The sequence below is a fragment of the Pelodiscus sinensis genome, unplaced genomic scaffold, assembly GCF_049634645.1.
Source record: "Pelodiscus sinensis isolate JC-2024 unplaced genomic scaffold, ASM4963464v1 ctg34, whole genome shotgun sequence".
NCBI classification, from domain to species: Eukaryota; Metazoa; Chordata; order Testudines; family Trionychidae; genus Pelodiscus; species Pelodiscus sinensis.
Window position 1 is genome coordinate 4,504,892 of NW_027465849.1, and position 13,132 is coordinate 4,518,023.

At 59.8% G+C, this 13,132-nt stretch overlaps 1 protein-coding gene across 2 annotated transcripts in view; it reads left to right on the forward strand.

Annotated features, from left to right (window-relative positions):
* The window catches only part of TIMM50 (translocase of inner mitochondrial membrane 50), a 56,405-nt gene extending 44,999 nt beyond the window's left edge, over positions 1–11,406 (forward strand). The window contains exons 9-12 of one of the 2 annotated variants that reach the window (XR_012898915.1): positions 4,519–4,675; positions 5,313–5,419; positions 6,799–9,606; positions 9,763–11,406. Coding sequence is in view for 1 of the 2 variants with exons in the window: in XM_075915314.1 (XP_075771429.1) it covers positions 4,519–4,675; positions 5,313–5,419; positions 6,799–6,903 (369 nt within the window). In the remaining variant the exon portion in view is untranslated. Of the gene's footprint in view, positions 1–4,518; positions 4,676–5,312; positions 5,420–6,798 lie in introns of both variants that reach the window. The other variant, XM_075915314.1, reaches the window with a different exon arrangement.
* The last annotated feature ends 1,726 nt before the right edge of the window (positions 11,407–13,132 follow it).

Here is a 13,132-nt window from a genome sequence, read left to right on the forward strand (position 1 = left end):
CTTTCAGAACTACATTCCCTGATGACACCTGGTCCTCCAGCTCTGTGCACGCCCCTCCGTCCTTGTCTGCCCCCTCCCTGTGCTGCTCCAGTCGTGGACTCGTCACACGGCTCTGCCTCTCAGCTTGGGTCGCTCCTCTTCGGAGATTCTTGGTGCAGAGTTTTGCCAGCTTGTGTAGTGGAGCTGTGGCCAACCAGAGGCTCAGCTCGACAACTTTGCCCCGGGCTCTTCGTGCTGGATCCAGTGCTATCTTGGCTCTTTGCCCAGAATGGGCACCCCTGGTGCAGTGGGATTTGTGTGGTGAGCCTCACCAGCTACCAAGTGTGCATTTAAGCCTTGGCACCAGCCGCTCCATCCCTGTAGAAGCCACAGAAACTCTTTACAGCCTTTCCTTGAGAAAGCTGCAAACGGCAGAGCTGGGATGAAGGAGCCGACCTCCTCTCCAGGGTGTGATGGAGGCCGAAGGAGCCGAGAAGCCTTCCAGTGCCTCTGGCGTTTGCTGAGAGAAGTGGTCAGAAGGGACATCGAGTTCTGCTTCCTGGCGATGTGACCCTGTGTGGCTCTGCTCTCAGGCTGTGTCACAGCTGCTGGCGCCGGGCATGTTCTAGTGTCTGTCAGAGAATGGGGCTGTTCCATGGAGAGGGCTGTCTGGGCAGATCCCAGGTTTCAGGGTGTCGGCAGAGCCAGCATCGTTTTGACTCGTGCAAACCGACAGCCACAGTCTGTGGGAGCAACCTTTTCTGGCTGCAATCCTGCTTGCAAAGGGGAGCACCTGGCTTTGCACCCTTTCGTTCATGAGGCCTTGGGGGCAGGGTTTGGTTTCAGATATTGGGACTTCTTGCCATGGGGGACTCATTGAGTGTCTGACCTTCGCTGCACTGCAGACTGGGGGTGCGAAGGGCGGAGCCTTTCCAAGAGGGTGCTGACGCTGCTGGTGGAGACTAAAAGTCCCTTGTTCCCATTAGCATAGTCCTATACATCAGGGGGCAAAATACAGTCCGTGGGCTACATCTGGCCCACTAAACTTTTGGATCCAGCCCACGTCCGTTCTGCAGCGTGATGCTTCAGTACATTCGCCAGCTCGTGTAGCCAAGTCCCTGACCTCAGGAGGATCAATCAAATGAATCCAGTGTAAATTGACACCTTTTGTTAGACTGCATTACAGCCCTGTGTGGGCACACTGCTTTGGAATTAATGGCCTAAATTGGGTGAGCTTAATTGAATTTGGAAGTGAATTCAGATAAAGGGCCTTGAAGTCACTTTATGACTGAATAAAAGTATCCGCATGGGTAGAGCCCTGCATGGATACAAACACTTGGAACTCCAGCTGATCGTCCAAAATGGCAAACAATGCAACTGCACCCGCGGATTCAGATGCCCCTGGATAGGAAGGGAATAGCCACAGATCTGCAGGGCTGTCCAAAAGCTAATCTGCCTAATCGTTCCTGGGGATTCATTTTCCTGGATGTCCTCATGTAGACACACTCGGGTTGTGTCTGCTCTCCAACCCCCTCCGGCAGTGTTTCCCCAATGGTGTTTCGTGGAACCCCGGGGTTCCGCAAAGTGAAAATAAGGTTTCCGCGAGACAATTCCATTACAACAACATTTTATAACTTTTTAAAAAGTCATTAATATTTAAGCATTTGTGAATTGTATTGAAAACCATTTTCATTTGTATTTGCTGCGATAAGTGTCCCTGTGTAACGCCAGCGTCGCCAGAGAGTGGGGATGATGTCGCTACTCAGCGCTGATGTCCGTATATTAGACTGTTAGGGATTCCGCAAAATTCTTTCGAGTTTAAAAGGGTTCCGTGGCTTAAAAAAAAAAAGGAAAGCGCTGCCCTAGGAGAACTGGCAGATTGGCGACCCTGCAGAGCCCAAAGAAACAAAGCCAGATTCAGAGGCAAAACCGACTTTTGTTTCAAGTATTAAAACTTGGAGTCAGTGCCCAGTAAACTCCAACGCTGGAGAGAACTGATCTGGGGTCAGAAACCCTGGCTCCTCGCTGAAACAGCTGTTTGTGCGGGATGACAAGGAAAGGGGAACAGTCAAGGGAAGATCACTCTTAATATTTCTGGCTTTAAAATGAGCAAAATTGCCAGAGGGGGGGCCCCTGTTAGCAGTGTTGTAAAGGATGAAAATGGGAGGGAAATGCAATTCATTCCCTTGTGCAGATCCCTTTTAAAACAAAGGCAGCTTTGCTGCTTTGGAATGGCAAAGATCCTTGCCAGAGTGTGCTAGATTATTACCAAACCTGGGAGAGCTTTCGCTCCACAGACTTGTGTTTAACAAGAGGCTTCCCCCCCCCCCATTCCCTCAGCCACCCAGAGACATGCTGCCCTGTATGCTAATTTCAGTTTGTCTCCTGGCTGGGGGGAGCACCCGCATCTTGCTTTGTCCTCCAGCGAGTGATGGTACGTACAGCAGCTGCCTGCTGCCTTAGTGCGGCTCTCTGCGATCGCTGCCTGACCTTGTATCCCGTGTCAAATGCAGCGGAAGACACACCTGTCCCAGGACATGTCTGTCCCGCTGCCTCTGGGCAGTAACCCCCCGCCAGGCAGGTTAGACCCATTGCAGGGATGTGGGCGGCTCCAAATGGATTCTGTTCTACATCTTCTTCCCCTCAGGGCACCAAGAACGTAAGCAGGGGGCAGTGCTGTTAGCCCTGTCCCTGTGTGAGGCCATACCCCCCCCATTCACGAAATAGTCCCATCGCCTTTGCGCTCACGGGCAGCGCTCAGCCTGGGGTAAGCTGCCCTCCCTTTCCCCAGCCCACGTGCTCTGTAATTTGAGCCCCTCTGTCCGTGCCCCACAATGGAGCAGGGATGTTTTGCTTCGCTATGGACCTTCTGTCTGTGTTCTCCCCCCTGCCCCTCCTCCTCACCTCCCATCTGCTGCCCCAGGGTGGGCAGGGCGTGCGTCTCTCTCCCAGTGTTGCTGGTTTGTGAGGGGTGGAGGGGCGGGTGGCTTTGCTAGGAGAAGCCCTGCTGCTCTGTCCAAGAGGTGGATGCTTTAGGAAGCACTCGCTGGTCTGGGACCCGGGATTGATCTCCCAGTGGGCTGTTCCTTGTTTGCAGTTGGAACGTTGCGGGGGGCAGGGCCGCAAGGGTGTAAATCGGATCAGGGAGCTGCGTCGGGGGACCCTTGGGGGGGCCCAGTCCTGCGTACGGCTGGGGCTATAAAACACTCCGGGTTAACTCTGCTTGCAAATGGGTTTCCCTGGTGTCTCTTCTGTGCTGTCATAGCCCCACGAGCAGGGATCTGATGCCGGGACTCTGCCTCCCTCCCTGCTGGCAGCCCTTGTGGGGAACACAGGGACCCTGCCGCAGTCCCCCCACCCTTCCCATGCGTTAGCCTCTTCCACCCCCTGTCTGAGGTGCTCTGGCAAGGTCATGGGATCATCCAGACGCTGTAGGCGGGAGGCAGTGCATCCTAGCGGATAGGGCACTGGGTTGGGACTTGCTGCCTGTCACCCTGTCCCCAGAGGTGGCTGCATTTCTGTGGTTCGCCGTGCACGCTTTGGGCTGAACCCAGCTATGAGAGACGTGCGGGGTGGAGCCATGAGTAGACTTGGCTCTGGGCTCTGAGCCCTGTGCTGCGCCTCTGGCCCAGTGGGAAGCCTGCCAGGTAACCTGGAAATGTGCACAGAGAGAACTCCTAGTTGGAGAAGCACGTCCCCCAGCAGTGGGCTGTGACTGACATGCGGGGGGGGGGGGGGGGGGGGGGCGGAGAGGGATCTAACAAGCAGGGGTGCATCGTCCCAGCGGAGGGAGTGGCATCTCTTCCCCCACCCCAGAGCACAGGCAGAAGAGCTCCCTGTAATAGTTGCTCTGAGCCCTCCGACCCTGGGCTGTGAGCCTGCCTGCCAGCTATGGATCTGTGTGCTGAGACGCCACAGCCCCTCCGGCAGAGCGGGCGGGGTGATGGGCTGAGTCGCTGGCAGTTTTCTTGAACGGCTTTGCCCCACGGTGAGCCCTGGACACTGTGCCAAGTCAGAGGCAAACTGCCCTCCTTATTTGGCCCTGGCGTGGAGTGGGGGACGTCTAGGCTGAGGAACAGCTGCCTCGGAGTGAGAGTGACCAGCAACCCTGCGGATCAACTAGCCAAGTCTCCCATCCCTGAGGAGACAAGTCCTAGGGTTTCTGCCCCCCCCCAGCCTCGGGTGCCCGGGGCCTGGCACTGATCTGTCCCCGCTACTGCAGAGCTGTGCCCGATGGACTTGTCTGAAATCCCTCTGGAGCTGGGGATGCCGCTTCCGGTGCCCACCCCTCGGGCAGAGCTGCTCGCGCTTCGCTGCCACGCGTGAAACTCTGGGGCTGCCAGCAGAGGGCAGCTGCTCTGTCGTCCGAGGCAGCTCTGACCCCACCGGGTGGCCAGGCCGCCTGAATGCTGCTGTTGGGAGGAGGGGTTGTGGGGGGCCCACTGGAGGTCCTGCAGCGCCCCACGGTGCCGGCTGTGTGGGGTTCTAGGATGCTGGAGAGAGCAGCTTTCAGCTTCTGTCTCCTGTCCCTACCGCTAGGACATTTCCTGCCTGAACAGAGACCCGGCCAAGGTGGTGGTGGTGGACTGCAAGAAGGAGGCCTTCCACCTGCAGCCCTTCAACGGCCTGGCGCTCAAGAAGTGGGACGGTAGCTCCGACGACAGGACGCTCTTCGACCTCGCCGCCTTCCTGAAGAGTAAGGGGAGGGGCCTGCTGCCGCCGGGAGGCCCTTGGCGATGGGCTCCTTCGGGAAGCCATGGGACGGTAGAGGCAGCTCCTGCCGCCTGTCTGGGTGGTGACTCAGGGGTCGCCGGGCCTGTTCCCGCGGTGAGGAAGCCCTGGGCCAGTGGGAGTCCAGGAGACAGCCTCCCCCGCCCGTGGGGGGCCGGACTGGGGGGAGAGGAAAGCCGAGGGGCTGCCAGCGTAGCTGCTGCTCCTGGCATCTTTCCCACGCGTCCCAGGACTGGGCTGCCTTTCCGGGGGGCCTTACCTGGGGCACCACAAGAGGGAGGCCTGGGGGCCATGGCCCCTCCCACTTTTGAAAGTTGCCTTTGGAGCGGCGCTCTCCCCTTCTGAGGCCATGCCCCCCGGTTGGGCCAGTAGCTGGAGCCACAGACCTTCCAGCTGCCGGGGGGAAGAGAAGGGCCTGAGAGCAGCCCCTGGCCTGTGTCCCCACCCCATGGGATGTGGGGATACACATGTGGCAGGGCCTGGGCTGCAAGTGGGGCTTTGTGGTCCCCCCGGAAGAGCCTGTTGCCCTGAGCCTCTGATCCCCAGCAGCACCTGAGTCCCTGCCTCTGAGGCCGGCGTGCTCACCTCTCCTTGCCCCACAGCTATTGCCATGAGTGGGGTGGAGGACGTGCGGACAGTGCTGGAGAACTACTCGCTGGAGGCCGACCCACTGGAAGCCTTTAAACGCAGGCAGACGCAGCTGGAGCAAGTAAGGGCGCTGACCTCGCGGCCCCGGCCGAAGGGGGTGGGGGAGCAGGCTGGGCCAGCGCTGCGCAGACAGACCCGGCCCCGCAGGGCTTAGTGGCAGTAGATGAAACACAGTAAGGGCAGGAGGGAGACGCTGGAGCCGGGCAGGTTCCTGCTCGCTGGCCCCGTGGGACAGACGTGGGGCTCGGGCTGTGCCCGCACTGCCGGGCGCTTTCCAAGTGAGCTTGCTGCTCCGCGTAAGCCGGTGCTGTTCCTTGGCAGTCACAGGCCTGGTCGTGTGGCACTCACCGTCTTTCGGAATAACTCCCCAGTGGAGTCGTGTGTCTGTTCAAACGTCCCGTCCCCTCCCCGCTTGCCGGGTGCGCTATGGAGACTAGGCAGGTGCTGGATGGTGGTGAGGGATCAGCCACATGGAGGGGGCGGGGCTTGCACGTGGGAGCCCTTGCCTGGTGCTGCTCTGCACACAGATACCGTGGCGCTGCGGGGTGTGGGCGTGAACGTCTCGGGGCAGCCGTGGTAGCAACGAGGAGTCCCGGGGCACCCTACAGCCTGATATTTACTCAGGCATAATGTGTGGCGGGTCAGAGTCTGGCAGAGTTGTGGCCCACAGGAGCCTTCGTCTCTACGGCCGTGGTGTCCAACACACTAGCCCCATGAGCGTGGCTAGTTCAGACCTGGCTGGACACCACGGCTCTAAGGTACCACAGGCGTCTTCGTTCTATTGGCTTACAAACGTACCAGACAAACCATCCCGCCGGAAGTACCTGCCAGGCCCCTGGAGAGCGGGGGGTGGCGTCCACGCTGGGGGTTTTACTTGTCAGAACCCATGTAGCTGTTACCTTGTCATGACTGCGCCCGAGTTCTTCTTCAGAGCTCAGAGAGCTTTACAAGGCAGGTCAGTATGGTACATGTGGGGAAACTGAGGCACGGAGCAAGGCAGTGACTGCCCCAGGCCGGCCAGCAGCAGCGCTGGGACTAGAAGCCGGTGCTCCCACAAGCCCCTGAGCTGTATTGCGCAAGAACGTCTCGGGGACGGGCCCACCTCGGGGACGGGCCCACCTCTGTAACTGGAGCATCCTCTGGTGAGGCTCACACGCTGACTCGGCCCCCGGGCAGTGGGCGTGGCTCCGGCGCCTCTGGAGGGATGGCTGGGAGCGAACGCATGGAGCTGGCAGTCGGAGCCTGTTCCTACATCTGGGAGCTGGGTGGGCAGGGTCCCTTCCGGGCTGTGGCTCGTGAGCCAGCCCTGGTCCCCAGACCAGAGAGGACTCAGGCTACGAGGAGGTTCCCGGAAGCTCGGGGCTGTCGGGGCCCCGTGGGCCGGGGAGGTGGGAGCGTGCCCCAGTAATGTGGGCTTTGTGTCCTTCCCTGTGCCTGCAGGAGGAACAGCAGCGCCTCGCCGACCTGTCCAAGAACAAGAAGCAGCAGCAGCTTTTCCTGGGCTCCCTGGCAAGCCGGCTCTGGCCTCGGTCCAAGCAGCAGTGACTGTCCTGTGTCGCCCCACGCGCTGGCGGGCGTCTCACCACCCCTCCGGCGCACGGTCTGGGGCAGGCTGCCAGCAGCGGCACCCCAGCAGCAAGGCCTGCAGAACTGCCGTCAGGGCCGCTCTCCAGAGCCCTGCGGGGGCCGTGTGTCTGCAGGGAACTGGACTTCACTGCAAGCCGGGGGAGGGGGGTGAGCATGTAGCTTGCCCCCTTCCATGGTGTTTCCTTCAGAGGAGAGAGGGCACCGTGCTGCTCTGGTTGGCGTGGATGGCGCAGAGGTACACGTGCAAATAAAGGGTCCTCTTCTCCAGGCAGCTCCCACCCACGCAGCCCTGCCTTGCTGCTTCCGCCTAGTCAGGGGTGGGGTAGCGGGTGGGCTCTGAAGTCACCATGTCCCTAGGGAGGGGCAGCGGACCCACTGGCTCCTGGCGAAAGGCCAGGGGGATTTCAGCATGGCCAGGGGCTGCTGTGGCAGCGGTCACAAGCCATCTAGCAGGGCAGTCCCTCCGTACCGGCGGGGTGTGGGCCTCATGATCTGCCTTGGCCACACCGGCCATGCTGGAGTGTCAGGCCGCGCGCTGGGCAAGTGTACAAACAAAAGGGGCAGCTGGCAGAGCACTTGTAAAACAAAAGACACCTCCAGCTGCCAGCCTCTGCCCACGCTCCTGGGCACTGAATTCAGTTTCCTCACGACGTTCCTCCCCTGAGCCTGCCACCTGCCTCATTTCTTACCTTCCCGGGGCCGCCTCCCCTTCCTTCCTGCACGGCCCTTGTCCCCTCAGCGCTGTGATGCCAACCCGGCTGGCCTGCTGAACCTGCTGGCTTCACGCCACTCGGGTGCATGGGGGAGGGGGAGGGCGAGGACTCCCTGGAGCAAGGTGTGCGGTGAGTCCTAAGCAGCCTTGCGATGTCACTGTGCCACGGGGGAGCCTACCCACAATAAAGCCACTGGAGCCGTGGAGCCATAAAGCCACGCGCTTGAATTTTGAAGTAAGATCCTTGGATTGTGACTATCCCTTCCTGTGGTTGGCAGGAAGCGAGCGGCAGCGTCTGGCCTCCTGCGGGGGGTACGCCTGCGCTGACCAGGGGGCCTTGTCTGGCATTGGGAAGGCAGCGGATGGGGGAGTGTGGAGGGTCCCTGGCACGGGTTAACGCTGCAGTTGTGGGTGGACGCTGTTCAAGGGGGAGCAGACCTGTTTGCATTCGGGGCAATGGGGCCTGGGTTCTCGCCCGAGACCAAGGCTGGCTGGGCCCGGAGTGGAAGGAGCAGGGGCAGCGTTCCCTTACTCGGCCGGGCTCTGGGCTGGGACCCAGCTGAGACTGTGCCGCATTGCTACCCCCTCACCCCCAATGCCTGGAAGGGAACTCCGGGGGCTTTCAGCAAACCAGGGTTAGCTCTCAGCTCTGCAACAGGCTCAAATGCATCAGGGTGAAACCTACTGAGGCTGCTGGTGCAGCTGGAAAGACAATTGAGATCTGTGCCTGTCAGAATAATTTCCTCACCTCCCTGTCCTGTTTGGCAGTGGATTAATGCAGGGGTCGAATGGAACAGTCGCCTCATTTCCATGCTGAGCCCAAAGGCGAGGGGGGAGCAGGGAAGATTCATCTCTCCGTCTATGCCTTTGTACCCCCCCTTCCCCCCCCGGGCATATTAACACCGCTCCCTGCCCTCCCCATGACTCAGCTGTCCCGTGCACCTCAGCGAGGCTGGGCTACTTCAGCCCACGAGCTCCCCTTGGCTGGTTTTGTTCTGTTTCCTCCTCCTCCATAGAAAGAATAAGAAGAAATTAAAGGCACTTCCCGTCAGGAACCGAGCCCCGTGCTTTCCCACGCTTCCTCCAGCCAGGAAAAGCAGCAGCAGCGAGGCGGGCGGGAGGGGCGGCTGGGGGGGATGGGGGGCAGAAGCAGCGGAGTTGTTTTGAACATAAACAGGACATGGGGCTGTAGTGCCGCCTGGCCCTGGCGGTGGGAGGTGCTGCGTTTAGAGCAAGGGCCGAGCGTGTCGGGTGGGGGGGTTGGTTTTCCTTGTCTCCCCTTTCTCCGGGTGGAAGGAAGCAGATGCATCTGTAGGCAATGCAGGGAGTCGGTTTGGTTACTCCAGCCAGCCCTTCGGCTCCTGTAATCAGCCCGTCTCTTCTGCGGAGCCGTGGCTCCGTGTTCGCAGCCCGGCCGGGCTCCTGGGGCGGGGGACAGGCTGGGGTTACAGGTAGCTCTGGTGTTGCTGGAGGACCCCTCGGCTCCTCGGCTGGGGCAGGTTGCCAGTTCTCCCCTGCTGCTGCCCTGCATGGGAGAGCGCCCCCTGCTGAGCCATGCTGCTCTCTGCAGCACTGCACCCCTGGGCCTGGTGCCAGTGCTCCCCCGGGGACCCCAGCGAGGCTCCCGCGGGGATGGGCTGCCCCTCGCTGGGGCGGGGTTACCCTGGCCGGGTGCCAGCTGCCCTAGGCATTGCTGGCTCTGCCTCTTGGCCTGCTGGAAGCTGCTTCCAGAGAGTTTCTGCTCTTGCCCCTTGTGCCGGGGGAAGGGGGAGGAGGGGGGCAGCCAGGATCCGGTGAGCTCAGCACAATGCAGCTGCTCATGGGCTGGCCTGGCTAGCCGTCATACAATTCACGGTAATGCCTCAGCACCGTGGGCCCAGGCCTGCCCCTCCCCCATGTGCAGCCTGAAGCGAGGGCCACAGGCCTGGCCCAGCAAAACCAATGGACAGGTTCAGCACCCTGGCTGCTGGTCGCCCGGCACCTTCTGCATGCTTCTCGCGGCAGGCGTTGCCCAGACCATCCTGGCCCTAAAGCATTCCAGGGTGGGAGGGGAAACTGAGGCACGCCACCAGCTGGCAAGCCACAACTGGAACCCAGGCAGCCAGGGTGCCCTCTCGGCCCCACTTGGCTCCTGCTGGGGTCAGGCCATGCTGAGTGCTTGCCCAGTGCCTCTTCCTCCTTTCTGCTCCTTGCCTGGAGGGAGTGGGAGATGCTCAGCTGAGCCCTGCCCGTCCATGTTCCCCTCCCCCAGAGCAGCCTCTTCCCAGCTGCTGTGATGCTGCCTGGAGCCCCTGGCAGCCAGGGACCCTGCTCCTCAGGGGGCTGCAAGGCCTAAAGGGCTTGGGCCTCCACCCAGGGTTCATGCAAGGGGCCTCGGCCCTCCCCCCAGGGCAGCCAGGGGCAGGAAGGAAGCAGGTTCCATGTGCCGGGGCTCAGAGCCAGGAGGAGCCGCCAGCCCTCAGGTTCACATGAGCTCAGGGCCTGGTTGGGCAGGGCCCCAGCCGCAGGAGGGGACAGGAGAGTGAATCAGTGGGAGGAGGAGGGGAAAGCTGCATTGAGCAGGCTAGGAGGGGAATCTGTCTATGGCAGCATCTGGGCAGCGCAACCAGCCCCGGCCAGGCCAGAGCCAACTGGAGCCTGCCCCATGGGACCGGCAGCCCTCCCATGGGCGCCTCCCACGCTCCCTGCAAATCTGGGCTGCATTGCACCAGGCACCGCCCAGCCTCCTGCCCGGCAGGCCTTTCACACTCCCCAGGCAGGGGCCACTGTCCTGCATGGACCCTTCTGCCCCAAGGAGCCTCATCTCAGTAGATGAAGTGGGAGGGGAAACTGAGGCATGGAGCAGGAGCAGGACTTGCAGCAGCCCAGAGCTGGAGCTAAACGCAGGTTGTGCCGCTGCATCTCCAGTTCCCTGCATGGTCTCTCCTGCCGTCCTTCTCAGCCGGCTGCTCCCACGCACGAGTGCTGCAGCAGGGCTCGATCTGACACCAGCCTCGGGCCACTGTGATCCCTTAGGCCAATGAGGCACCAAGGGCTGGGTTTCCCTGCAGCCAGGGGACATGGGAACAAGCCTCGCTGGGCTGGCTCCCTTGCCACGTGTTTGAGCCCATCCTCTGTCCCCCCACTTTAGCAAGGGAAGATGGGAGACTGGCGCTCTATAGGGGCAGAGTTAAGGCCGTTGGGGGTATCTAAGTTGCAGATTTCTAGTGTCAGATGTTTGGGGATGCTTGTGACTTTCACTCTCCTCAGTGCTGTTAGCAATATTTCGACCTCTCTAGCTCTGCCAGGAGGCAGTGGGGGTGGGGTACTGTCAGTCAGGACCACCCTCTTTGCTATTGTGTCACCTTCACCACATCCCCATGCACCTCTGTGCCTCAGTTTCCTCGGCTGTAGCCTGCGACATTTCATCCTTTGAAAAGAGCTTGGAGATGTTAATGCAGAGAGCTGGGGCGAGTAGGGTGGCGTTCCTCTCTTGCATCTGTCTCCACCTCATAGACTTAGGGGCTGCCTTTCTGCTCTGTGTCTGGCAGCCCCTGGCACGCTGAGGTCTGGCCCTTGACTGGGGCTCTTAGTTGTGACTGTATTTCACCTAATAGCATGAGACGTGTACAGGGCCTGGCACACTGGAGACCTCAGTACTACCATAGTACACCTAATAGCATTAAACATGTATTGCCTGAGGTCCATGACTGAGGCTTCTAGATGTTACCGTAATACATGTAATAGCATTAAAAGTGTACAGCACCTGGTGCACTGGGGTCCGGGTCCATGACTGGGGTAAGTAGGTGTTACCATCATACACCTAATACTATTAAAAATGTCCAAAACCTGGCACAGTGGGCACCAAGGTGCTGCTGTAATACCACTACTGTAATAGCATTAAAAGTGTATAGCTTCAAGCACACTGGGCACATAGGTATTACTGTAATACACCTAATAGCATTGCAAAGGTACAGCACCTGGCACATGGAGCATGTACGTGTTACTGTAATACACCTAATAGCATTGCAACAGTATAGCATCTGGCACACGGGGCATATAGGTGTTACTGTATTACACCTAATAGCATTGCAAAAGTTCAGCACCTGGCACACGGGGCATGTAGGTGTTACTGTATTACACCTAATAGCATTGCAAAGGTACAGCACCTGGCACACGGGGCATGTAGGTGTTACTGTATTACACCTAATAGCATTGCAAAGGTACAGCACCTGGCACACGGGGCATGTAGGTGTTACTGTATTACACCTAATAGCATTGCAAAGGTACAGCACCTGGCACACAGGGCATGTAGGTGTTACTGTAATACTCCTAATAGCATTGCAGAGGTACAGCACGTGGCACATGGAGCATGTAGGTGTTACTGTAATACACCTAATAGCATTGCAGAGGTACAGCACCTGGCACACGGGGCATGTAGGTGTTACTGTATTACACCTAATAGCATTGCAAAGGTACAGCACCTGGCACACGGGGCATGTAGGTGTTACTGTATTACACCTAATAGCATTGCAAAGGTACAGCACCTGGCACACGGGGCATGTAGGTGTTACTGTAATACACCTAATAGCATTGCAGAGGTACAGCACCTGGCACATGGAGCATGTAGGTGTTACTGTAATACACCTAATAGCATTGCAGAGGTACAGCACTTGGCACACTGGAGTGGGTCCATGGGGCTGCTGCAGCAGTACCAATAATAAGGGCAAGGGCTCAGCTGCCCTGCAACTCGGGCCATGGGGGCAGCTAAGAACCTGGGCTGCTTTTGAGAGCTGAGCTGAGCTGAGAGGCTTGTGACTGGCTCCAGCTGCAGCGGGCCCACCCTCCAAGCTTCCCTTCTTGGTCCGTGCTGCTCAGCTGCCCCTTCAGTGGAGGCCTGAGGACAGACCTGAGCCTGGCTCTTCGGCGCTGGGCACAGCTGGGACAGCCGGGGGCTCTGCTGGCCCTGGCTGCTGCAGGCATGAGCCCCTCCGCTGGGGGATGCCCTTTGCCCCAGGCAGGGAGCTGCAGAGTGCAGCTCTCCCACGCGGCAGCTTCCTCCAACCAGGCGGGCACCAGGCCCTGGGTGGAGCAGGGGCCCTGCGGGGCCTTACGCTGTCTGGGGGCTTTGGCCTGGTGGAGGTGGGGGAAGGGAACAAATGGCAGGTGCATCAAGCACCTTTGAAAGTTGAAACCCCCCTGCCCCATGGTGAGACTAAGCCAGATGCCCCCCAGCCTGGGTTGAGCCCCCGTTGCGACACCGTGCCCCGAAATGGGCACTGCAGGGGGTTGGGTGGGGCTCCTGTCTCAGGCTTGGATCAGCAGTGAAAGAGTTAACAGTAGCAGCATTTCAAGTATTTGCCTGAGCCCTGGGGCTCCCGTCCCAGCACCTGGCTCAGGCTCTCTGCAGACTCAGGCTGTGCAGCCACAGTGGGATCGATCAGTCCGGGCTCAGCCTCCGCCAGCTTGCAAAGGGGGGAGGAAGAAGGGGGAGCG